The sequence below is a fragment of the Lipophrys pholis genome, assembly GCF_963383615.2.
Source record: "Lipophrys pholis genome assembly, chromosome: 15".
Classification (NCBI taxonomy): domain Eukaryota; kingdom Metazoa; phylum Chordata; class Actinopteri; order Blenniiformes; family Blenniidae; genus Lipophrys; species Lipophrys pholis.
Window position 1 is genome coordinate 12604091 of NC_137642.1, and position 15720 is coordinate 12619810.

The 15720-nt window shown below is 39.7% G+C and overlaps 2 protein-coding genes across 4 annotated transcripts; one reads left to right on the top strand and one right to left on the bottom strand.

Moving 5' to 3' along the window:
• Positions 1-263: 263 nt before the first annotated feature.
• On the top strand, positions 264-9057 carry ankrd2 (ankyrin repeat domain 2 (stretch responsive muscle)). Of its 3 annotated transcripts, XM_080480984.1 has the most exons (9): positions 264-494; positions 1394-1537; positions 1659-1766; positions 1851-1949; positions 2084-2182; positions 2324-2422; positions 2520-2618; positions 3950-4085; positions 8419-9057. In XM_080480984.1, the coding sequence occupies exons 3-8, from the start codon at positions 1674-1676 to the stop codon at positions 4073-4075; spliced, it is 615 nt and encodes a 204-aa protein (XP_080337110.1). In that variant the 5' UTR covers positions 264-494; positions 1394-1537; positions 1659-1673; the 3' UTR covers positions 4076-4085; positions 8419-9057. The 3 variants fall into 3 exon arrangements, with proteins under 3 accessions (XP_080337110.1, XP_080337109.1, XP_080337111.1); XM_080480983.1 differs by lacking the exon at positions 8419-9057 and having other exon boundaries at positions 3950-5649; XM_080480985.1 differs by lacking the exon at positions 8419-9057 and having other exon boundaries at positions 3939-4571.
• On the bottom strand, positions 5686-12844 carry morn4 (MORN repeat containing 4). Its single transcript, XM_080480986.1, has 5 exons — positions 12773-12844; positions 11306-11379; positions 9061-9175; positions 8871-8980; positions 5686-8777 (listed from the first exon to the last, which is right to left on the bottom strand). The coding sequence occupies exons 2-5, from the start codon at positions 11370-11372 to the stop codon at positions 8629-8631; spliced, it is 441 nt and encodes a 146-aa protein (XP_080337112.1). The 5' UTR covers positions 11373-11379; positions 12773-12844; the 3' UTR covers positions 5686-8628.
• Positions 12845-15720: the final 2876 nt, after the last annotated feature.

Consider the following 15720-nt stretch of genomic DNA (forward strand, 5'->3'; position numbering starts at 1 on the left):
CAGTATGAATCCGTGTGTGTGTGTGTGTGTGTGTGTGTGTGTGTGTGTGTGTGTGTGTGTGTGTGTGTGTGTGTGTGTGTGTGTGTGTGTGTGTGTGTGTGTGTGTTTGTGTGTCCGTGCATGACAGACGGGGAAAGAGGGAGATGGAAAGAGGGAGTGAGAATGCACGGCTGGCGAGTGCACACATACATGCGTGCACACACCAAAGTGCACACACACACCTGTTGGGGTGACACAATGTCCCACCATGAACCCACCATTCCAGTGAAGAAGCCACTGTGGCTCATGTATAAAGCGACACGCAGTCTGCAGTGTTCCCTGTCACTTTTACCATCTTTTACTTCTTTTTGTTTACTATTGGAAAGGTTTTGCTGTCTCAGCTAATCTTTTTTCATTAGATTTTTCTGTTGTTTCCCCCCCCCCCCCCCCCCACAAACAAAAGAAAGTCTGGCAATGTGATGGACAATAAAACAGGACGTGTAAAAGAAGCCCGGGTAAGTAAGAGACACGCCGTTAAAAAAGAATAGGACCTTTGTGATGATTCATTGATGATATGATTACAATGTGAAACCACATCCACCTCAAACATTTGTACATTACCCCGCACGAATTAACTAAACGTGTCATTTTGTCTGTTGTGCAGGAATTCATAAATGAATATACAAAAGGGCAAAAGTTTCATTATTGTGTCAGACATTATGCTATTAATCTTAATGTTCAAAGGTCTGCATTTGAATTAAAAACACAAACTTTAAATCTAATATATTCTAATACATTTAAAGTTTCAACCCTGTTTTGAATAAATAAGAAATAAAGAAATATATTGTTTTGTGCTGCGTAAATGTAGATGTATGTACTTTTGATTACTTTTCCTGATGCTGCTCTTTTTATCCATTTTCAAATTCATACAAGTAGGCACATACTGTCAACGTCGACAAGTTGTACAACAATATTTGAGCTCTTCTTTGAGAAATTTGAACTAACATCTACATTTCTTCCAAACCATATGTTCATGACAATAACATGATCAGATCTAACTTGTGTCTGTTAGTTGATAATATTTTGCATACTTTGTTTCAACATGTGGTTTGAGGGGACGGTGCATTCCAGTAGACACTATAAAGCCGTAAACAATAAATCACAAGAGGTTTTGGTCAGTGTTGATTGGATTAAAAGATCAAGCAATGGTGTTTATGTACTTCCTTATATCTCTCTATTGATGTGCATATCCTTCAGAGAGTAGATTTATTTTGATATTAACATTAATTCCCATTTCCCATCATCCCATCCTCTCTCTTTCTACTTAATATTTGTTTCACATTATGCAAAGCTACCACCCTCACTGAGTTTGATTTTAAAAACAAATGTTATTTCTATTTGTGTCATTTTGTAGGCCGAGGAGAGCGTGAGGAGAATCTCGTTTGACCTACCCTGAGAGATTTTGAGCCTGAGTTCAGGAAAGAGTATCACTGAGCTGCGCGGAGGGGACAAGATCAAGAAAACATACCCGCCCAGGCTGTCTGCAGAAATCCCTGTGGTAGTTACAGTTTTTTTTATAAACCGTAGCTTTGTGTGCACAGCAGAGATGAAGAAAATAAGAAAAAAAAATCTACCCCCTGTCTTTTCTGTTTCCCCTGTGTGTTCCTCTGTGTGGACAGATTGCGTCTGTGGATATGACTGAATTCATGAATGCAGCCAGTCAAGGCAAAATGGAAGTGATAGACAAGTATCTGTCTGACGGTGGGAACCCGAATGCCCATGACGAGGTAAAGCCTTTCCAAGAACACAGCAAAGCAGATAAATACGTCTTGAAATACTGCCAATGCATATGATCCATTCATGCTCTCCAGCTCAAGAGGACGGCGCTACACCGGGCTGCCCTGGAAGGACACACTGATATTGTCCAGATGCTTTTAGAAAAGGGAGCCAATATCAACTTAGAAGATCAAGTAAGATGTGCACTGCTTGTTTGTAACGATGGTGATGAGATTGGGTGAGATTATCCTCTCACACAAAAGCTCCAGCCACTAGTGGCCTGGAGTTAACACTCCTAATAGGATGGGAACCTCCTACTGTGTTTCAGCTTGGCTCCAGAGCCATACACTGGGCCTGCAGAGGGGGGAGTCTGAGTGTTGTCGAATCCCTGAATTGCCATGGGGCAGACCTTAACGCGAGAGATAAGGTGAATGGACTTTTTAGTACCAGAGGTCACATTTGCGTGTCTGTCACCGCAGTCTCTCAACATTAAACAGATCCTGTTATATATGTTCGAGTGTGGCTCTGCGTAGCAGTAGCCAAGTCACAGTCTATATCTACACTGCAGCTGTGCAGCACTCCTCTGCATGTGGCCACAAGGACGGGCCACACCGCCATTGTGGAGTATCTGCTGTCCTGCGGTGCCAAAATCAACTCCAGGGACAGGGTAGGCTGCGACGCGATGGGGTGCTGCACCTCTGGGTTTTCTCACCTTCACATCTCATTTCTCTGGTAAATCACGTACCTGCTTTTTATGCTCTTAGGAAGGCGACACAGCCCTCCATGATGCAGTGCGTCTCAACAGATACAAGATAGTGGAGATGCTTATGGCTTCAGGAGCTGACACAAAGATAAAAAATCATGTAAGTTTGCCAAATGCTCCGTCCAATATATCCTGTATGGCTTCGCTATGAGGATTTAAGAAAAAAAGGATTGGCTTGTACTTTCAAAACACAGAGAAAAAACATTCTTTATATGTGCTTTTTGGCTTATTGTGAGCTGCAGATTTGAAAAAACAAAAATGACAAAATACTTAAAAGGCAGGTTGGACAAGGGGGTGATTTGGCCCTAATTATACACATCGACCATGAGTCCCTCTCTCTCACCTTGTTTCCCACTTTATACCAATATGTAAAAGAAAAAGACAATGCCTCTTGAAATATGGATCATTTATTATATTTTTTTTAAAAGTTGATGATTTGTCAATTATTTCTTCTCCCAAGATTCTGTATTTTTGACTTTCAGGACATTTGCACTAAAATTTGAAAACATAACAAAAAAAACAGTTTGGTACATTTCTGTTTATTTGTACTTAATCAACAATATACCAAATTTCGACAGCAAATAAATCAGGAAATGAAACATTTCCATTATATTCTATTTTTAGAGATGCACCTGTATATTACTGATAATGTATATGTGTATTGATATATATATTGATGGCTAATCAAGAATCACCACTTCTTCAGGGGAATATTTATTATATATCATAATGAGCATGCTTTTGATTGTGCACAAGATCTTTTAAGATCTTATGGTTTCACTATTTCACTGAAGCTTCTATATTAATATATGTGTGTACATTTTATAAGTTTTTTCTATGTATAATTTTACTCGTCCTCTAAGACTTGATATAATATTTGAACTATTATAGTATTACTGGTTTCTTTTTTTCTTCTCTGTGAATGCTAAACAGTTTTTCTCTCCTGTTGCCTCTTGTTCTGTGAATTAGATGATTGAGGCCCAAAGTAACAAGACACCTTAGTAGTACAACAATGTGTTAATTTAGAAAGAACCAAAGACAACCACAGCCTGGCACCTCCTCCACGTGGTGGTCAGTGTCCAGTTGGGGTTGAGGTTTTGACTGCTGACAGGCCATTTTATTCTGGAAGGAGCCTCTGATACATCTCAGTCTGTAGCGATATGAGAGATCCAATGGATGAACAATTATATATCGATAGCTCTCTGCAATGAGAGTTTTTTTTTTAAAAGGAAACTAATTAGGCCTCCCAATGGTATAAGAGGCCTGAGAACCATTGAAATATATATATACACACACACACATATATATGTGTGTGTGTGTGTGTGTGCATGCCTGCAAGAACGTAAACTTTACTGTCACAAAGGTATCATATCATGAAAGATTGACAAATGCACAGATAAACATGCTGACAAAGTGACAGTGTAATTACAGGAAGGAGTGACAGCCGTGCAGCAGGTGAAACAGTGGCAGTCTGACATCATGGAGACCCTGCAGAGACTGGAGAAGCTGCAGGAAGTGGGAGCCGTGCCGCTTGAAAACCCTTCAACAGGAAATTGAATAGCATGGGGTAAAGTGCTCATGCTGGGTTACCTTATTAGTGGGTTTATTGTCCTCGTGGGCCCATTTCTGAAAAATGTATACGCCACTAATTTAACGAATACTGCGAGGCCCACTTTAGCTATCATTGCAGCTTTTGATAGAGGTTTCCGAGCAATATATTACCCTCTATCGAGGACTTTTGAGCCCCGTGGTGATCCCCCCGGCAGGTGCCCAGTTGTTGAGACTTGTCGTACAGAATATTATTTATGTCTCTATGACTTTCTTCCTCAGGCTTAAAGTAAATTCTGTGTACATCAAACATATTTCCCTGTATGTATTATCTTACACACATGATTTGATGTGTGCTCACCATCAAAATCTGTCTTTCCAGGGCATGATTGTAAAACCTCTGAGATTAGTTTGAACTTTGACACTAGAAAATGTCACCCTGGATTGGATGGATTCAAAAGGATGTGCTTATCTTAAAACGCACAGGGGGGAAAATGTTAGCATGAAAAAAAAAAAAAAAAACAAAGCTGAATTTTTGCAAATCTATAAGCCCACCCAAGGCTTTTGATGTATGCTTTTAGAGAGTGTTATAATCTTAAGAGCACTTTAATAGATGTTTCATATCTGATTCGAGATGCCCTTGGAAGATGAATAATGCTAATACATAGTGCTCTGCAGAGGCTGTGTTTGAAAATACATCAGGAGGTCCTTGTTTCATAATGGCAACAAGGCCTGGGCACACAGTAGCGCTGTGTTTGAGATGTCAGCTGACAATAGCAGGGATGACTGGTATGCCCCCCCCCCCCCCCGCTAAAGTCAGGGATTCAGCCGGAGCTCAGGGAACATATTTTCCTTCTATCATCAGTGGCTCGAATATTCCTGAGGGAGGCTTGACATTCATGTTTTGTTAACCAACAAACTTCTCTGCTTGGGCAGAAGTTTTTCAAAACATTTGGTCAAAGCTTATCTTGGACAAGTCCTGTATTGTACTATATTTTCTCTAATGTGACGGTAAAACGTTCATTTTGTGGTCACATGTTTTTGTTCTGCACAAATATGTTCTCACTATCATACACATGCAGCGTTTCCTGTACCCAGTAAGGCGGTGTAACTGTCGGAGAGAGCGCGGCAACACAAACCTTTACACACTATGTGAGCGTGTATTTTGTCAACCTGACCCCAACGGAGTTTTCACAGCAATTTGCCAATGAGTGTTTGTTGATCTGCATGGGAAAGAAAGTACAAGCTCACATACTGGGAATTAAATCTGTTGGACTCATGCATGTTTTACAGCTTTAAGTTCTTCGTTCTCAATTCCATGTGAACTACAAGCGGCATGCTGCGGCACTGTGATGTTGCTGAGGGCAGGAAGAGTGTAGGATGAGATGAGAAAGGGGGATGGGGAAACTGGATGCTTCTGCTTCATGCTGTGTTGGAGCCAAAATCCAAAAGAAACCAGTTCATCCAAGAAAAGGTTACATTTCTCCCTGTTGCTGCAACAGCCCTAAATTTTTTATTTTTATTTTGAAATGCCAGCGCCAGCAGAAGATATCTATACATCCAAAGCAAATATTGTTCTTCTCAATAAAACAATAAAAGAGACATTGTTTTTTTTTTTTTAATGCAAGGTTTTATTAGACACATCCTCTAGTTCATCACATGTGGGATTCTTAGTCAGACCAGCTCCAGGAGAGTAAGAGGATACTGTGCAGCAGCTTTCTCCAAAAGCACTCAAGAAACATTCTAATGTTACTCTAAAAAAAAAAAACCGTAACCATGGCAATGAGATGTACCAGTCATGCAAAAGTGTGGACAGGCACGCTTTTAAAGCACCATTTGTTTCCTGGAAATGGAGGTGTAATACAAGTGTATTCAGTTCTACACAGAAGTGTCTGTGCAAAGAAGGCTTGAGCAGGTATTGTCTCCAACATAGTACAAAATGACACAATGCCATTAGATGATCTGATATACAGCATATCGCACTCTTCTCTCACACTACGAGTGTGCTCGTAGATGATGGCACTGACTCATGCACTCCTCTGATTCTCTGTCTAATGTTGCCTTCAATCCTTTTGATTGTACTCTGTAGTATGATGTTCAAAAGAGGGAAAGGCTTTCAAAGCAATCAACATTGAGTATTGATTTTTTTTTTTTCCTTCATAGAATATACCAACAATGAAAATCCGTATATGTAATCATCCAGGCGGGAGACATCAGGAATATTTACAACAGAATCCTGTATCAATTCCCTATTTAATCTTCTGTCCTTTCGTTTTCTTTGCATACATAATACAGTATCTTGCTGGATCAGACATCTGTGGTTCGTTTCCATTTTTCAGCTTCAGGAAAACACACATGCAAATTGTATTGACTGTTTCAGGCTTCATTACATTGTTTGATTGTCTTTGGTTGAAGTCATATGTATAGGCAACACTCGTCAAAGCCACATCTACAAAGGTTTTGTAAGACCTGTCAACTGTTCAAGTACATCGTCTCAATCAGGAATCACAGACGAGCTGTGATTGGCTATAATGGTTAATAGATTCATAACACCTCAAAATCTAAATGACAATGTGCTAAATAACTCAGTAACACATTCCTCTACCTGACCAGTCAAAACACAAACCACAGAAAAAGTCAGATAAACACAATCATCGATATGATCTACACACAGTACAAAAAAACCCACACACTTCAGAATTTATAGTCCTCGATATATATCTGATTTATAAATCATATCACTCAGCTGCCTCAAATGATATCCATGCTCCCGATTTAAAGATCTCTGATGATGTGGTCATCCAGATTTTTCAGGTGAGACAGGGGGAACCTTGAGAAAACCTTATACAGCTCAGATGAATCTCCTCTCCATTGATTTCTTGTGGGAGTATAGGAGGTTTATTGGAAAGAGGAAATCTGCTGGACTTGCCAGTGATGGGAGCTAAAACTCGGCACCAGCTTAGCGACATGTCTCCTAGAGTGAAGGCAGTCTTCAAACAGACCTTAAACTCATTAAGATGACAGACACCAGAGGGCAAGTGTTGCAGAGGAAAGGGGAAGGAGAGGGCACTGCACATAATCTGATTTTCAAAAGGACACCCTTCAACTACGCACTCTAGTACAAAATGTATTTAAGGCAAAAGTGAACATTGATAATGTAAAAGGAGAAATAACCAGTTAATAAAATGTTATCCTTGGACAATAAAAGTTTGCAGCAGCACTGAAATGTGTCCCGTGGAGGGTTCTTGTAAAGTTATGGTTACATTCATCAAGCATCCTCAACACACGTAACAAGTCCTTCGTCATCATTTAACATTTCAAAAAATTGCATCCTTTAGAAGCGTGTCTACTTTGGCAACAGTCTTCAACCGTTACTGCTATCACCTTTATCAAAAAGTATCAGAACAGGTTGCACATTACTTACATGCTTATAGACATACAAGTGTGTCTTTATGCCTGGTATGATAACAACTACATCCTTCAAAAGCTGTAGTTCCTAGTACAGGGGCCTACAACCTTTATGGACTAAATGTTCATTTTTACCCCCTGCTATCCATCCACTCTCTATCCAATTTTTTTTTCTGCAGGGGGTTGGCGCCAATCACTCCCCCTATGGGCGATAGCAAGGTACAGCCTGGACAGGTCACCAGTCCTCACAGGGCAAATACAGAGAAAGTGAAACACATGTTTTCAGACTGTGAGAAGAAGCCAGAGAACCTGGAGAAAATCCGAAGACATCTTCTATTGTGAGGTGGGATTGGCTCCAGCGCCCTGTAACCCAGAACTTGGTGAAGTGGCATAGAAGATGGATATATGTCCAGTGGAATCTTTCTTTTTTGGGATTTAATCATGGGGCGGAATCTCAACAATATTCACCTGCAGTGGAAAACATACAGGAAAAATATTAAAAGTACTATTCCCATTAAAGGATAATCTGCTGTGCAGCAAAATAAATAAATAAGAGACCATTTGCTTCGTGAGGCCTCAACACGGCGACTGAAGAGCTGCATGGAGCTTCAGAATTGCAGGTTGCAGACCCCTGCCCTATTATCACCACTAACCCAAATGTAACGAGGTCCCTCTACATTTTGCCCCATTGTAATGGACTGCAGCATTTCTAAGTTGTGTGGATGCTATTTGTGGCTAAAGTCTTCAACATACAATCCTGTAGTTTTTAAGAACCTGATCTGTAAGAAATTAATCAGAAATTGTGTAATTTTCAAAGGCTAACTTTTCTCAAGGATACAACTAAGACACTTCTTATGAGTACATCCAAACATTAGGTAAGCAGCGGTATTTGCTGCTTGTAAGTCTTGTCAAGTTAAAGGTGTATTTCTGTTTTGCATTTCAAGGGAGTCATCAAGAAAGACGGTATTTGCTCAGATTGCATATGCATTCCAAGTCGCCGTGAAAGCGGAGGAGCGAAGATGGAAGTGAGCAGGAATATCAATAAAAGTGGTGGCGAAAGAAGAGATGGTGGTTCAGGCAGAAGAGCTGGAGGGGAGTATACAAACACACATCCCTGAGGCCCTTCTGGAGGGTACTGGAACCCTGATTGTGCCTCAGAGTGCCAGGCTGTGGGCACAGGAAGCTGAAGCTTGTGCACGCTGAACCACTCCGGGACACTTCTCTCTCTTCTGCAGTTTGTGGTTTTGAAACAAACCCTCGTTTCGTGGAGCACCGTGACTCCCATCTGGGAAAGTCAATAGCCCTGGAGGCACAGAGGCAGCACACAATGACTACACACCGAGAGACAATATTGACATCCTGTTGGCCTGGCTGTTCAGCGGTGTCATACACTCACCATATCCCTCAACGCGTCCATCTTTGAACTCTCCTTCAAACTTCATGCCATCATATCGACTAAAGACTCCTGTACCTTGAAACTTTCCATGTACAAATTCTCCTTCGTACCTGACGAAGAGAGAACAGAACAAGTTGTTATTCATCGCTGTTTCTTGGTTAAATTAAATTGCCATTTTTGTCTCACACACCTGGATCCATCAGTAAAAAGCAGTATTCCAGAGCCGTGGAAGAGTCCATTCTCAAACAGGCCGCTGTAACAGGTACCATCCTGAAACTTGAGCTGGCCAACGCCGTGTCTACGACCTGCAAAGTCCCAGACCATTTGAGTGAGTAAAGAGTGAAATGTCTCGACACTGTAAACATGTTCACAGTTGCTAAAACAGATTTTTAGAAGCAAATGTGTCATCGTGTTTCATCCAACCACTTAACTCTATGGATTTAACCTGATGGATCTGATGGATTATTCTTTAGTAATAGTGTGTAACACACTGTAAGAGATGGCCATCTGAGGGTGACGTTTCAACGTGCAACGTGGCTCAGGGTTTTATATTCACTTTCACTGTAGAGCCTATACATACGTCACATGAGTCAGTACGTGCTCGGATTTAAATACCGCCCCAGCCCCAACCCAACCCCCCGCCAGATAAAGGTTTACTTGTGAATTAGGAGTTCCATCTGCCTTCTGTGCAGTGGGAATTACAGCTTTCTAATCCAGCAGATTTTTTAGCAGGGATTTCTACTTTAGGATCAGGCCGAGAAAACAGTCAAGGAATGTACTTGCATTCCCCTGCTCGCAGCCTGTGATGCACTACCAAAGCCTATAATCATGTCACAGGGCACGCACCTACAACTGGATTATGCCCAGAACTGCCATCCTGTGAAAGTGGCACGAGTCATGACTATTAAAAAAGTGTAAAATACAAGCTGACAGTGTGATTTATATTCTTTGAAAGCAGCTTTAATCACCACAAACCTTGAGTCAAAATAAAATAGAAAGAATTTTAAATTAAATCATTGGTGCAGCTTTCTCCTAACATTTTTTTTTTTGTTTTATTTGGTTCCTCAATAGCAGCTAAAAGAGGTCTATACAAGATTTCCCAAACAGGTTCAAAGTCTAATCCCCCAAGATTTGACAAAGCCCGAGCTAGTAAATCTGGCTCTGCGTGGCTCGGGTTAAAAGTGCTAGCTAATTGGGATTTTACTAAATAGCTTGAGCTTGCATGCCACAGGCATCACCATATGTGTAAAAGAGACAGTTAGAGAAGAACAGGCCTCTGCGTAGTCTTCCACACAGGTAAACATTCCATCATGATGTTCTCTTATTGCAGAAAGGTTTGTTTCTACACATTGGTTAACGAACCAAAAACAAAGCATGTGCTCCCATGGGTACTTGCAGTCATCCTCGCTCACTTTATGTATGGCCATAATGCGTAGCAAACAATCTTTATTTATTTGGGTGAATAAAATACCTGTGGTGGAGCCTCACATCGGATAGGCTGGATGAGGTGTTGCCAGATCTCAGGTTATTAACATTAGATTTGAACATGAAAACTGCAATATGAGACTTTATGGACTACAAGGCAGACCAGGGAATCTACCTGCTTTTTCTTTTTTGTTTTTGAAGGCACCTGCTCGTGTGTTTGTGGGAGCGTTTGTGCCTGCCAGCTCCACTGAAGTCAAATCCTGATGTCTGTTTTGACAAACAGACATCAGGCGCGAGGGAATCTGCTGCATTACTTAAAGAAAATATGAGGCATCAAGGAAAAAAACGTTGAAAACTGCTGCCCTGTGGGATTATAACTGAGTAGACTTTCCAAATCCTTTTATGTGTAATCGTATGCTTTCACATACTGACTGATGAATACAACTCCAATCCCAACAACATTAGGACATAGAGAAAAAACTGAAATATAAAACAGATTACACTGATTTGCAAATCTGTTGAACACAATGATTTCAAAATAGAACATAGACCACAATATGTAACATTAAAAAGACATTTGGAAAAGTCAACACATTTTGGATGGGGCCACAAGAAGTTAAGAAATAAAGTAACATTAGTAAATGCTCACAAAAACTACAGATGCATTTTACAGTCATTTATATTAACTATAAACATAAGATGCTTCAGGGAAGAGTGGATGCTGATTAACAAAACCCTTTACAAACAGTTTTTGATGTAGTTGATGATCTGTCAAATACGTAGTTAATTAAAAAAAAAAAAAGAATGTCATTATAATAATTTCATATCATCCAATCCTGTCTCTATTTACATTTAACACATCATCTAACCTTTACTGGAAATGGGGGCATGAATTAATGACACTCAATGACGAATACATCTACATGATATAAGGTAGATGTTGTTTGGTTCCGTTTTTGCTTCATATCCAAACAATTAAAAAAAAAAATTAAAAAGGGGTTATCTCTTGCCTTCTTTCCACTCCCCATGGTACTCTTCACCACTGGCATAGGTGAATGATCCTCTGGTCAGAGTCATTGTATTCCTGTTTTAAACACACAAGCACACTTACCGGTCACTAAGCTTTAAGATACATTTATAAACAGCAGTTTTGAAGATGATTGGTGTAACAATACAGGGTGAGAATAAGGGTGAGAAGGAGGCAGATGATCCGCTGTGGTGAGGAAGCTGAAGGAAGCAGAGAGAGGACAAAGATGCTTATACGCAAAAAAGAAAAACGCAACCGTTTGGGACCTTCATGCTATTTTCTCCTGAAGATACAGTAAGGTTAGTCTGTGATTCATGAGCTCATGTTAATAATAATAATATTATTAATAATAATAATGCATTGGTTTTATAAATCGCTTTTCAGGACACTCAAAGACGCTTTACATTGCATTATTTATTCACTCCATACTCGATGGTGGTAAACTACCTATGTAGCCACCCTGGGGCAGACTGACGAAAGCGAGGCTGCCAATTCACCATTGGCCCCTCCGACCACCACCAACCAACCATTTATTCTCACACTGCATTCACCCAGACAGTTTGGGGTTCAGTGTCCAATGACTCCTACTACCAAGCCCTTTTTGATGCAGGAGTGATTAAAGCAGAGTTCAAAGGTTCTATGTGGTGCATGCAAACAGGACTTTCTTTCTTTCTTTCTTTATTCTATTTACATTGTTTACTTACTGATATATTTACTGTATTATTTGGATCAGTGAGCAACAGTCCTGCAGCTACCCACTCCTCATAGTATGTGTAGTTAAGGTTAACTATGACTAGGTTGAGGTAAATGCAGAGAAATTATAATACATTTTATTCTATTATTTGGAACTACCTAATCCATCACATTAAAAGCAGCATCAGAAACAAGCTAACATGAGACAAGTATTTTTGTGGGTAATAGGTAGATTGTTTGACTGCAATCTTCATGAAAGGAGAAACCATTTTAGGGTTTGTCGTGTGTTAAAGTATAATACAAAGAGAAGTTACACCTGGTCCTTTCACTGTTTATCTCAGTGTTTGCTGGCTGTCCTGTCTGGCTGTCCACCTGGACAAAAAGCCTTAGAAATGGACAGAAAAATGTGACTATATCACCTCTGCAGACATAAACAAAAGCAGATCATACCCTGGTGACGGGTTCCAATCCTGTCTAACTCTCAAATGCCACAGAATGGCTGTCAGGTGTAATTTTACCCATGCTGTCTCCTGTAATAAATAATTAATCACGCCGTGACTTAAACACTCCATCGCTATTGCCAATACAGTCTTAAACGAGCCTGTCGATATATTTCGATCAGGGCTGGATTCACGTGTATATATGTTCCTGGACGAGATGCCGCTTTAAATAACAACTCTGCATTTAAATCAAAAGCAATCAACATCAACACATCTATCAGGGAAAGTGGACAACAACTAATGAGGCGGTAATTTACCTGCACACTACGTGTGTGGTCTCAGAAGCATGGAGCCCGGCGTACAGGAGCGGAGGGGCGTCAAAATATGAAAAGACCGGCTGGGAAACGTATGCTGCATTCAAGGCTGCTCGTTTTTCCAACCAAATGCGTTGTTTTGTGTCAATTCACAGACAAAAAGGCGACACATAATCTTAAAAACGCACATCCATATGCACACAGATTAATGATAACTCATGGGCGCGTTTAATGAATTACAAACCCTAAAAGGTGCTCAGTTAGGTCGTGGCGCCACTCTGCCCAGATAGTATTATTTCCGACAGCTCCTGAAGGCAGCATCACACCAGCAGTGGCACTGTAGTGCTGCAGCCACGGTGACAGTCAGAGGCAGACATGTTTATAAATGGCTGGTGGATATTTTTTAAGCTCCCTGATTAATATGACTTATGATGCTTAATTTGTGTTTCTTCAAGGTCAAATATACACACAATTCTCTTATTTATTTGTGATGCTTTCAAGGATAGTAGCTACCTCAAAGGATTAGATTTGGTTAACAAATGGGCTTTTGCTAAAAATCTGGGACAATGTCACACTGAAAGACATAACAACATAGCTTTATACTAGAAGTAAACGAAGTAATATCCTCCAAAAGGATGGGGACACTAATACCCATGAATTTCACTCAACTAAAAGTAAACTCTTGTAGTCATAACTCGGTGTTCTGACATTTTTCACCATCATGAGTTCTGGTGTTACAGATCCAGGTTTGCTTCTTTTCTCTCACAGAAATGTAATAAAGAGAGGGTAGTGTATGAGAAGCTTTACTCTTCCATAACGGGCCATTTTTATTGGAATTATGTATGTATGTATGTATGTATGTATGTATGTATGTATGTATGTATGTATGTATGTATGTATGTATGTATGTGTGTGTGTGTGTGTGTGTGTGTGTGTGTGTGTGTGTGTGTATGTATGTATGTATGTATGTATGTATGTGTGTATGTATGTTATTTAAAGTCAGCTATTAGTCTCAAATGCATGTTTTTTGGCCTGTGAAGAAACCCAGATGAAACCTTTGCATGCACATGGTTATGCTTATTGCTTATAATAGTGGTTCTCAATCAGTATGGCTTTAGAGCCCAGCATCACCTCTTAATGATAAGCCACTACCCGTCTCAAGAAAAATATTTCAGTACGCAAACACACACCAAAGATATTCAACAAGTTTAAAGGTAACGAAAATGAAAGAGAGAACGGAAGAGAAAACGAAAGCTACCTTATAAATAGCACAGAATAACTGGAAATGCTAACATACAAATTAATGAAAAAAGATCATTTAACCAAACTCAGTTTTTGTCAAGAAAATATAGAAGAATATAGAAGAAAATATAGCATTATTATGTTGACTTTAATATGATGAATGACTAAAACTAAAGACAAGCTTTCAGTTACATAGAGTACTGCAAACTCAAAATGAACAAGTTACCATAATCTAAATTCTTTAATTTGTTTGAATACTGCAAACTCACAACAAGTAATTTATTGAAAATTTAACTGTGCTAAGTTAACATTAATTAGTTTTTGTAAGGCAATGAGTTTGCATATTTTTTTTACTTAAAGTCTAATTATTTTTTACAATGTATTTGCGCAAATATCAAATAAAACCAGTCTGTGGGATATGGTTTGATACTTCATCCTTTCACAATACAACGCCTTGCTGCATCAAACACGCTGATGTTTTTGTCCACTATTGTCCTCAATATCATGAAATTTGTATTTGATATATCGTGTCTTATGTGGTTGTCAACTCATAAACACAAGGCATTTCTGTCACCTATAATGACAGATTGTCAATAGATGATACTAGAATTGCAACCTTTGTTTATTTGCAAAGCCCTGTAAACCACTGAAAATGAACCCGTCAACCCACAATGTTGTCACAGCCCGTCAGCTGAGAATCACTGATTCGTAAGACTTATAGTTGGCAGAAATATTTCAAACATTTGAAAAATTGCTTATGTTGTGATGTTTCCTCCCTTTATACAGAATATGGGCTTTGTATATGACCTCATAAAGCTCCAGGGCCCTTGTTTCACAAAGAAATGCGGCCTAATTATAGTTATGAGTAAAGTAACATACAGTATAACAATAAAAAGCAGTAATGTAACTTCATTACTGCATTTGAAGCACTAACCAGTCAAAAGAACTTTAATCAAGCACTCATTTTCAGTAATTTGCAAGACACTCATAGTAAATGTATCAATATGTTGGCCTGGTGGTAGGGTGAATCTATGCTCTGTTAGGGACCACCATGTTTAAAGGCACAGTAGAATAGACTTTGGTGTAAACCCTTCGAAAATTGCCTATGTTCATGTTTTCTTTATATTTCCCTGACATCCTATCCTGTTACACTGAAAATATAAAGCTGCAAAACATATGAATACAGCAAATAGCTTCAAGTGTTTTAACATCCTTTTGAACCAGATTAAATATCTTCAATTATTAATCATTGTATCAGAAAACAAACATAAAAACGGGACTTGATGTAGGTTTTCGGGAATCTGCAGGGCCTTTCTGTGTGGAGAATGCATTTTCTCCCTGTGTGTGCGTGGATTTCCTCCGGGTGCTTCGGTTTAGTCCCACAGTCTAAGAACGTGGTTGTTTGTTTCTGTGTTTACCTGTGATGGACTGGTGACCTGTCCAGGATATATCCTGGCCTCGCCCAATGTTACCTGGGATTGGGATTGACAAGAGCACCACACAATCACAGGATGAAGTGCTATAGAAGATGGATGGCTGGATAAAGAGAGCAGCAGGAAGTACAACCTATGATTAGGGTTTGGGCCTTAGTGATAAAGCTACCCTTCTTTTGTCAGTCATTGTAAATGTCTCTGAGAGGGGTTGCATTAGTTTAAATATGCCATGCATGTCCACCCTTTCCACCTGCTGCAGGTCCTACCTAATTTCTA

Excerpts from the sequence above, each read along its gene's own strand:
- morn4 (XM_080480986.1), bottom strand. The coding sequence starts at position 11,372 with ATGACTCTGACCAGAGGATCATTCACCTATGCCAGTGGTGAAGAGTAC. Across the intron at positions 9,176-11,305 it reads CCATGGGGAGTGGAAAGAAG|GTCGTAGACACGGCGTTGGC; the intron begins GCAAGAGATAAC and ends GGGACTTTGCAG. Across the intron at positions 8,778-8,870 it reads TGGACGCGTTGAGGGATATG|GGCTATTGACTTTCCCAGAT; the intron begins GTGAGTGTATGA and ends CTGTGCCTCCAG.
- ankrd2 (XM_080480984.1), top strand. The coding sequence starts at position 1,674 with ATGACTGAATTCATGAATGCAGCCAGTCAAGGCAAAATGGAAGTGATA. Across the intron at positions 1,767-1,850 it reads ACCCGAATGCCCATGACGAG|CTCAAGAGGACGGCGCTACA; the intron begins GTAAAGCCTTTC and ends CATGCTCTCCAG. Across the intron at positions 2,619-3,949 it reads ACACAAAGATAAAAAATCAT|GAAGGAGTGACAGCCGTGCA; the intron begins GTAAGTTTGCCA and ends GTGTAATTACAG.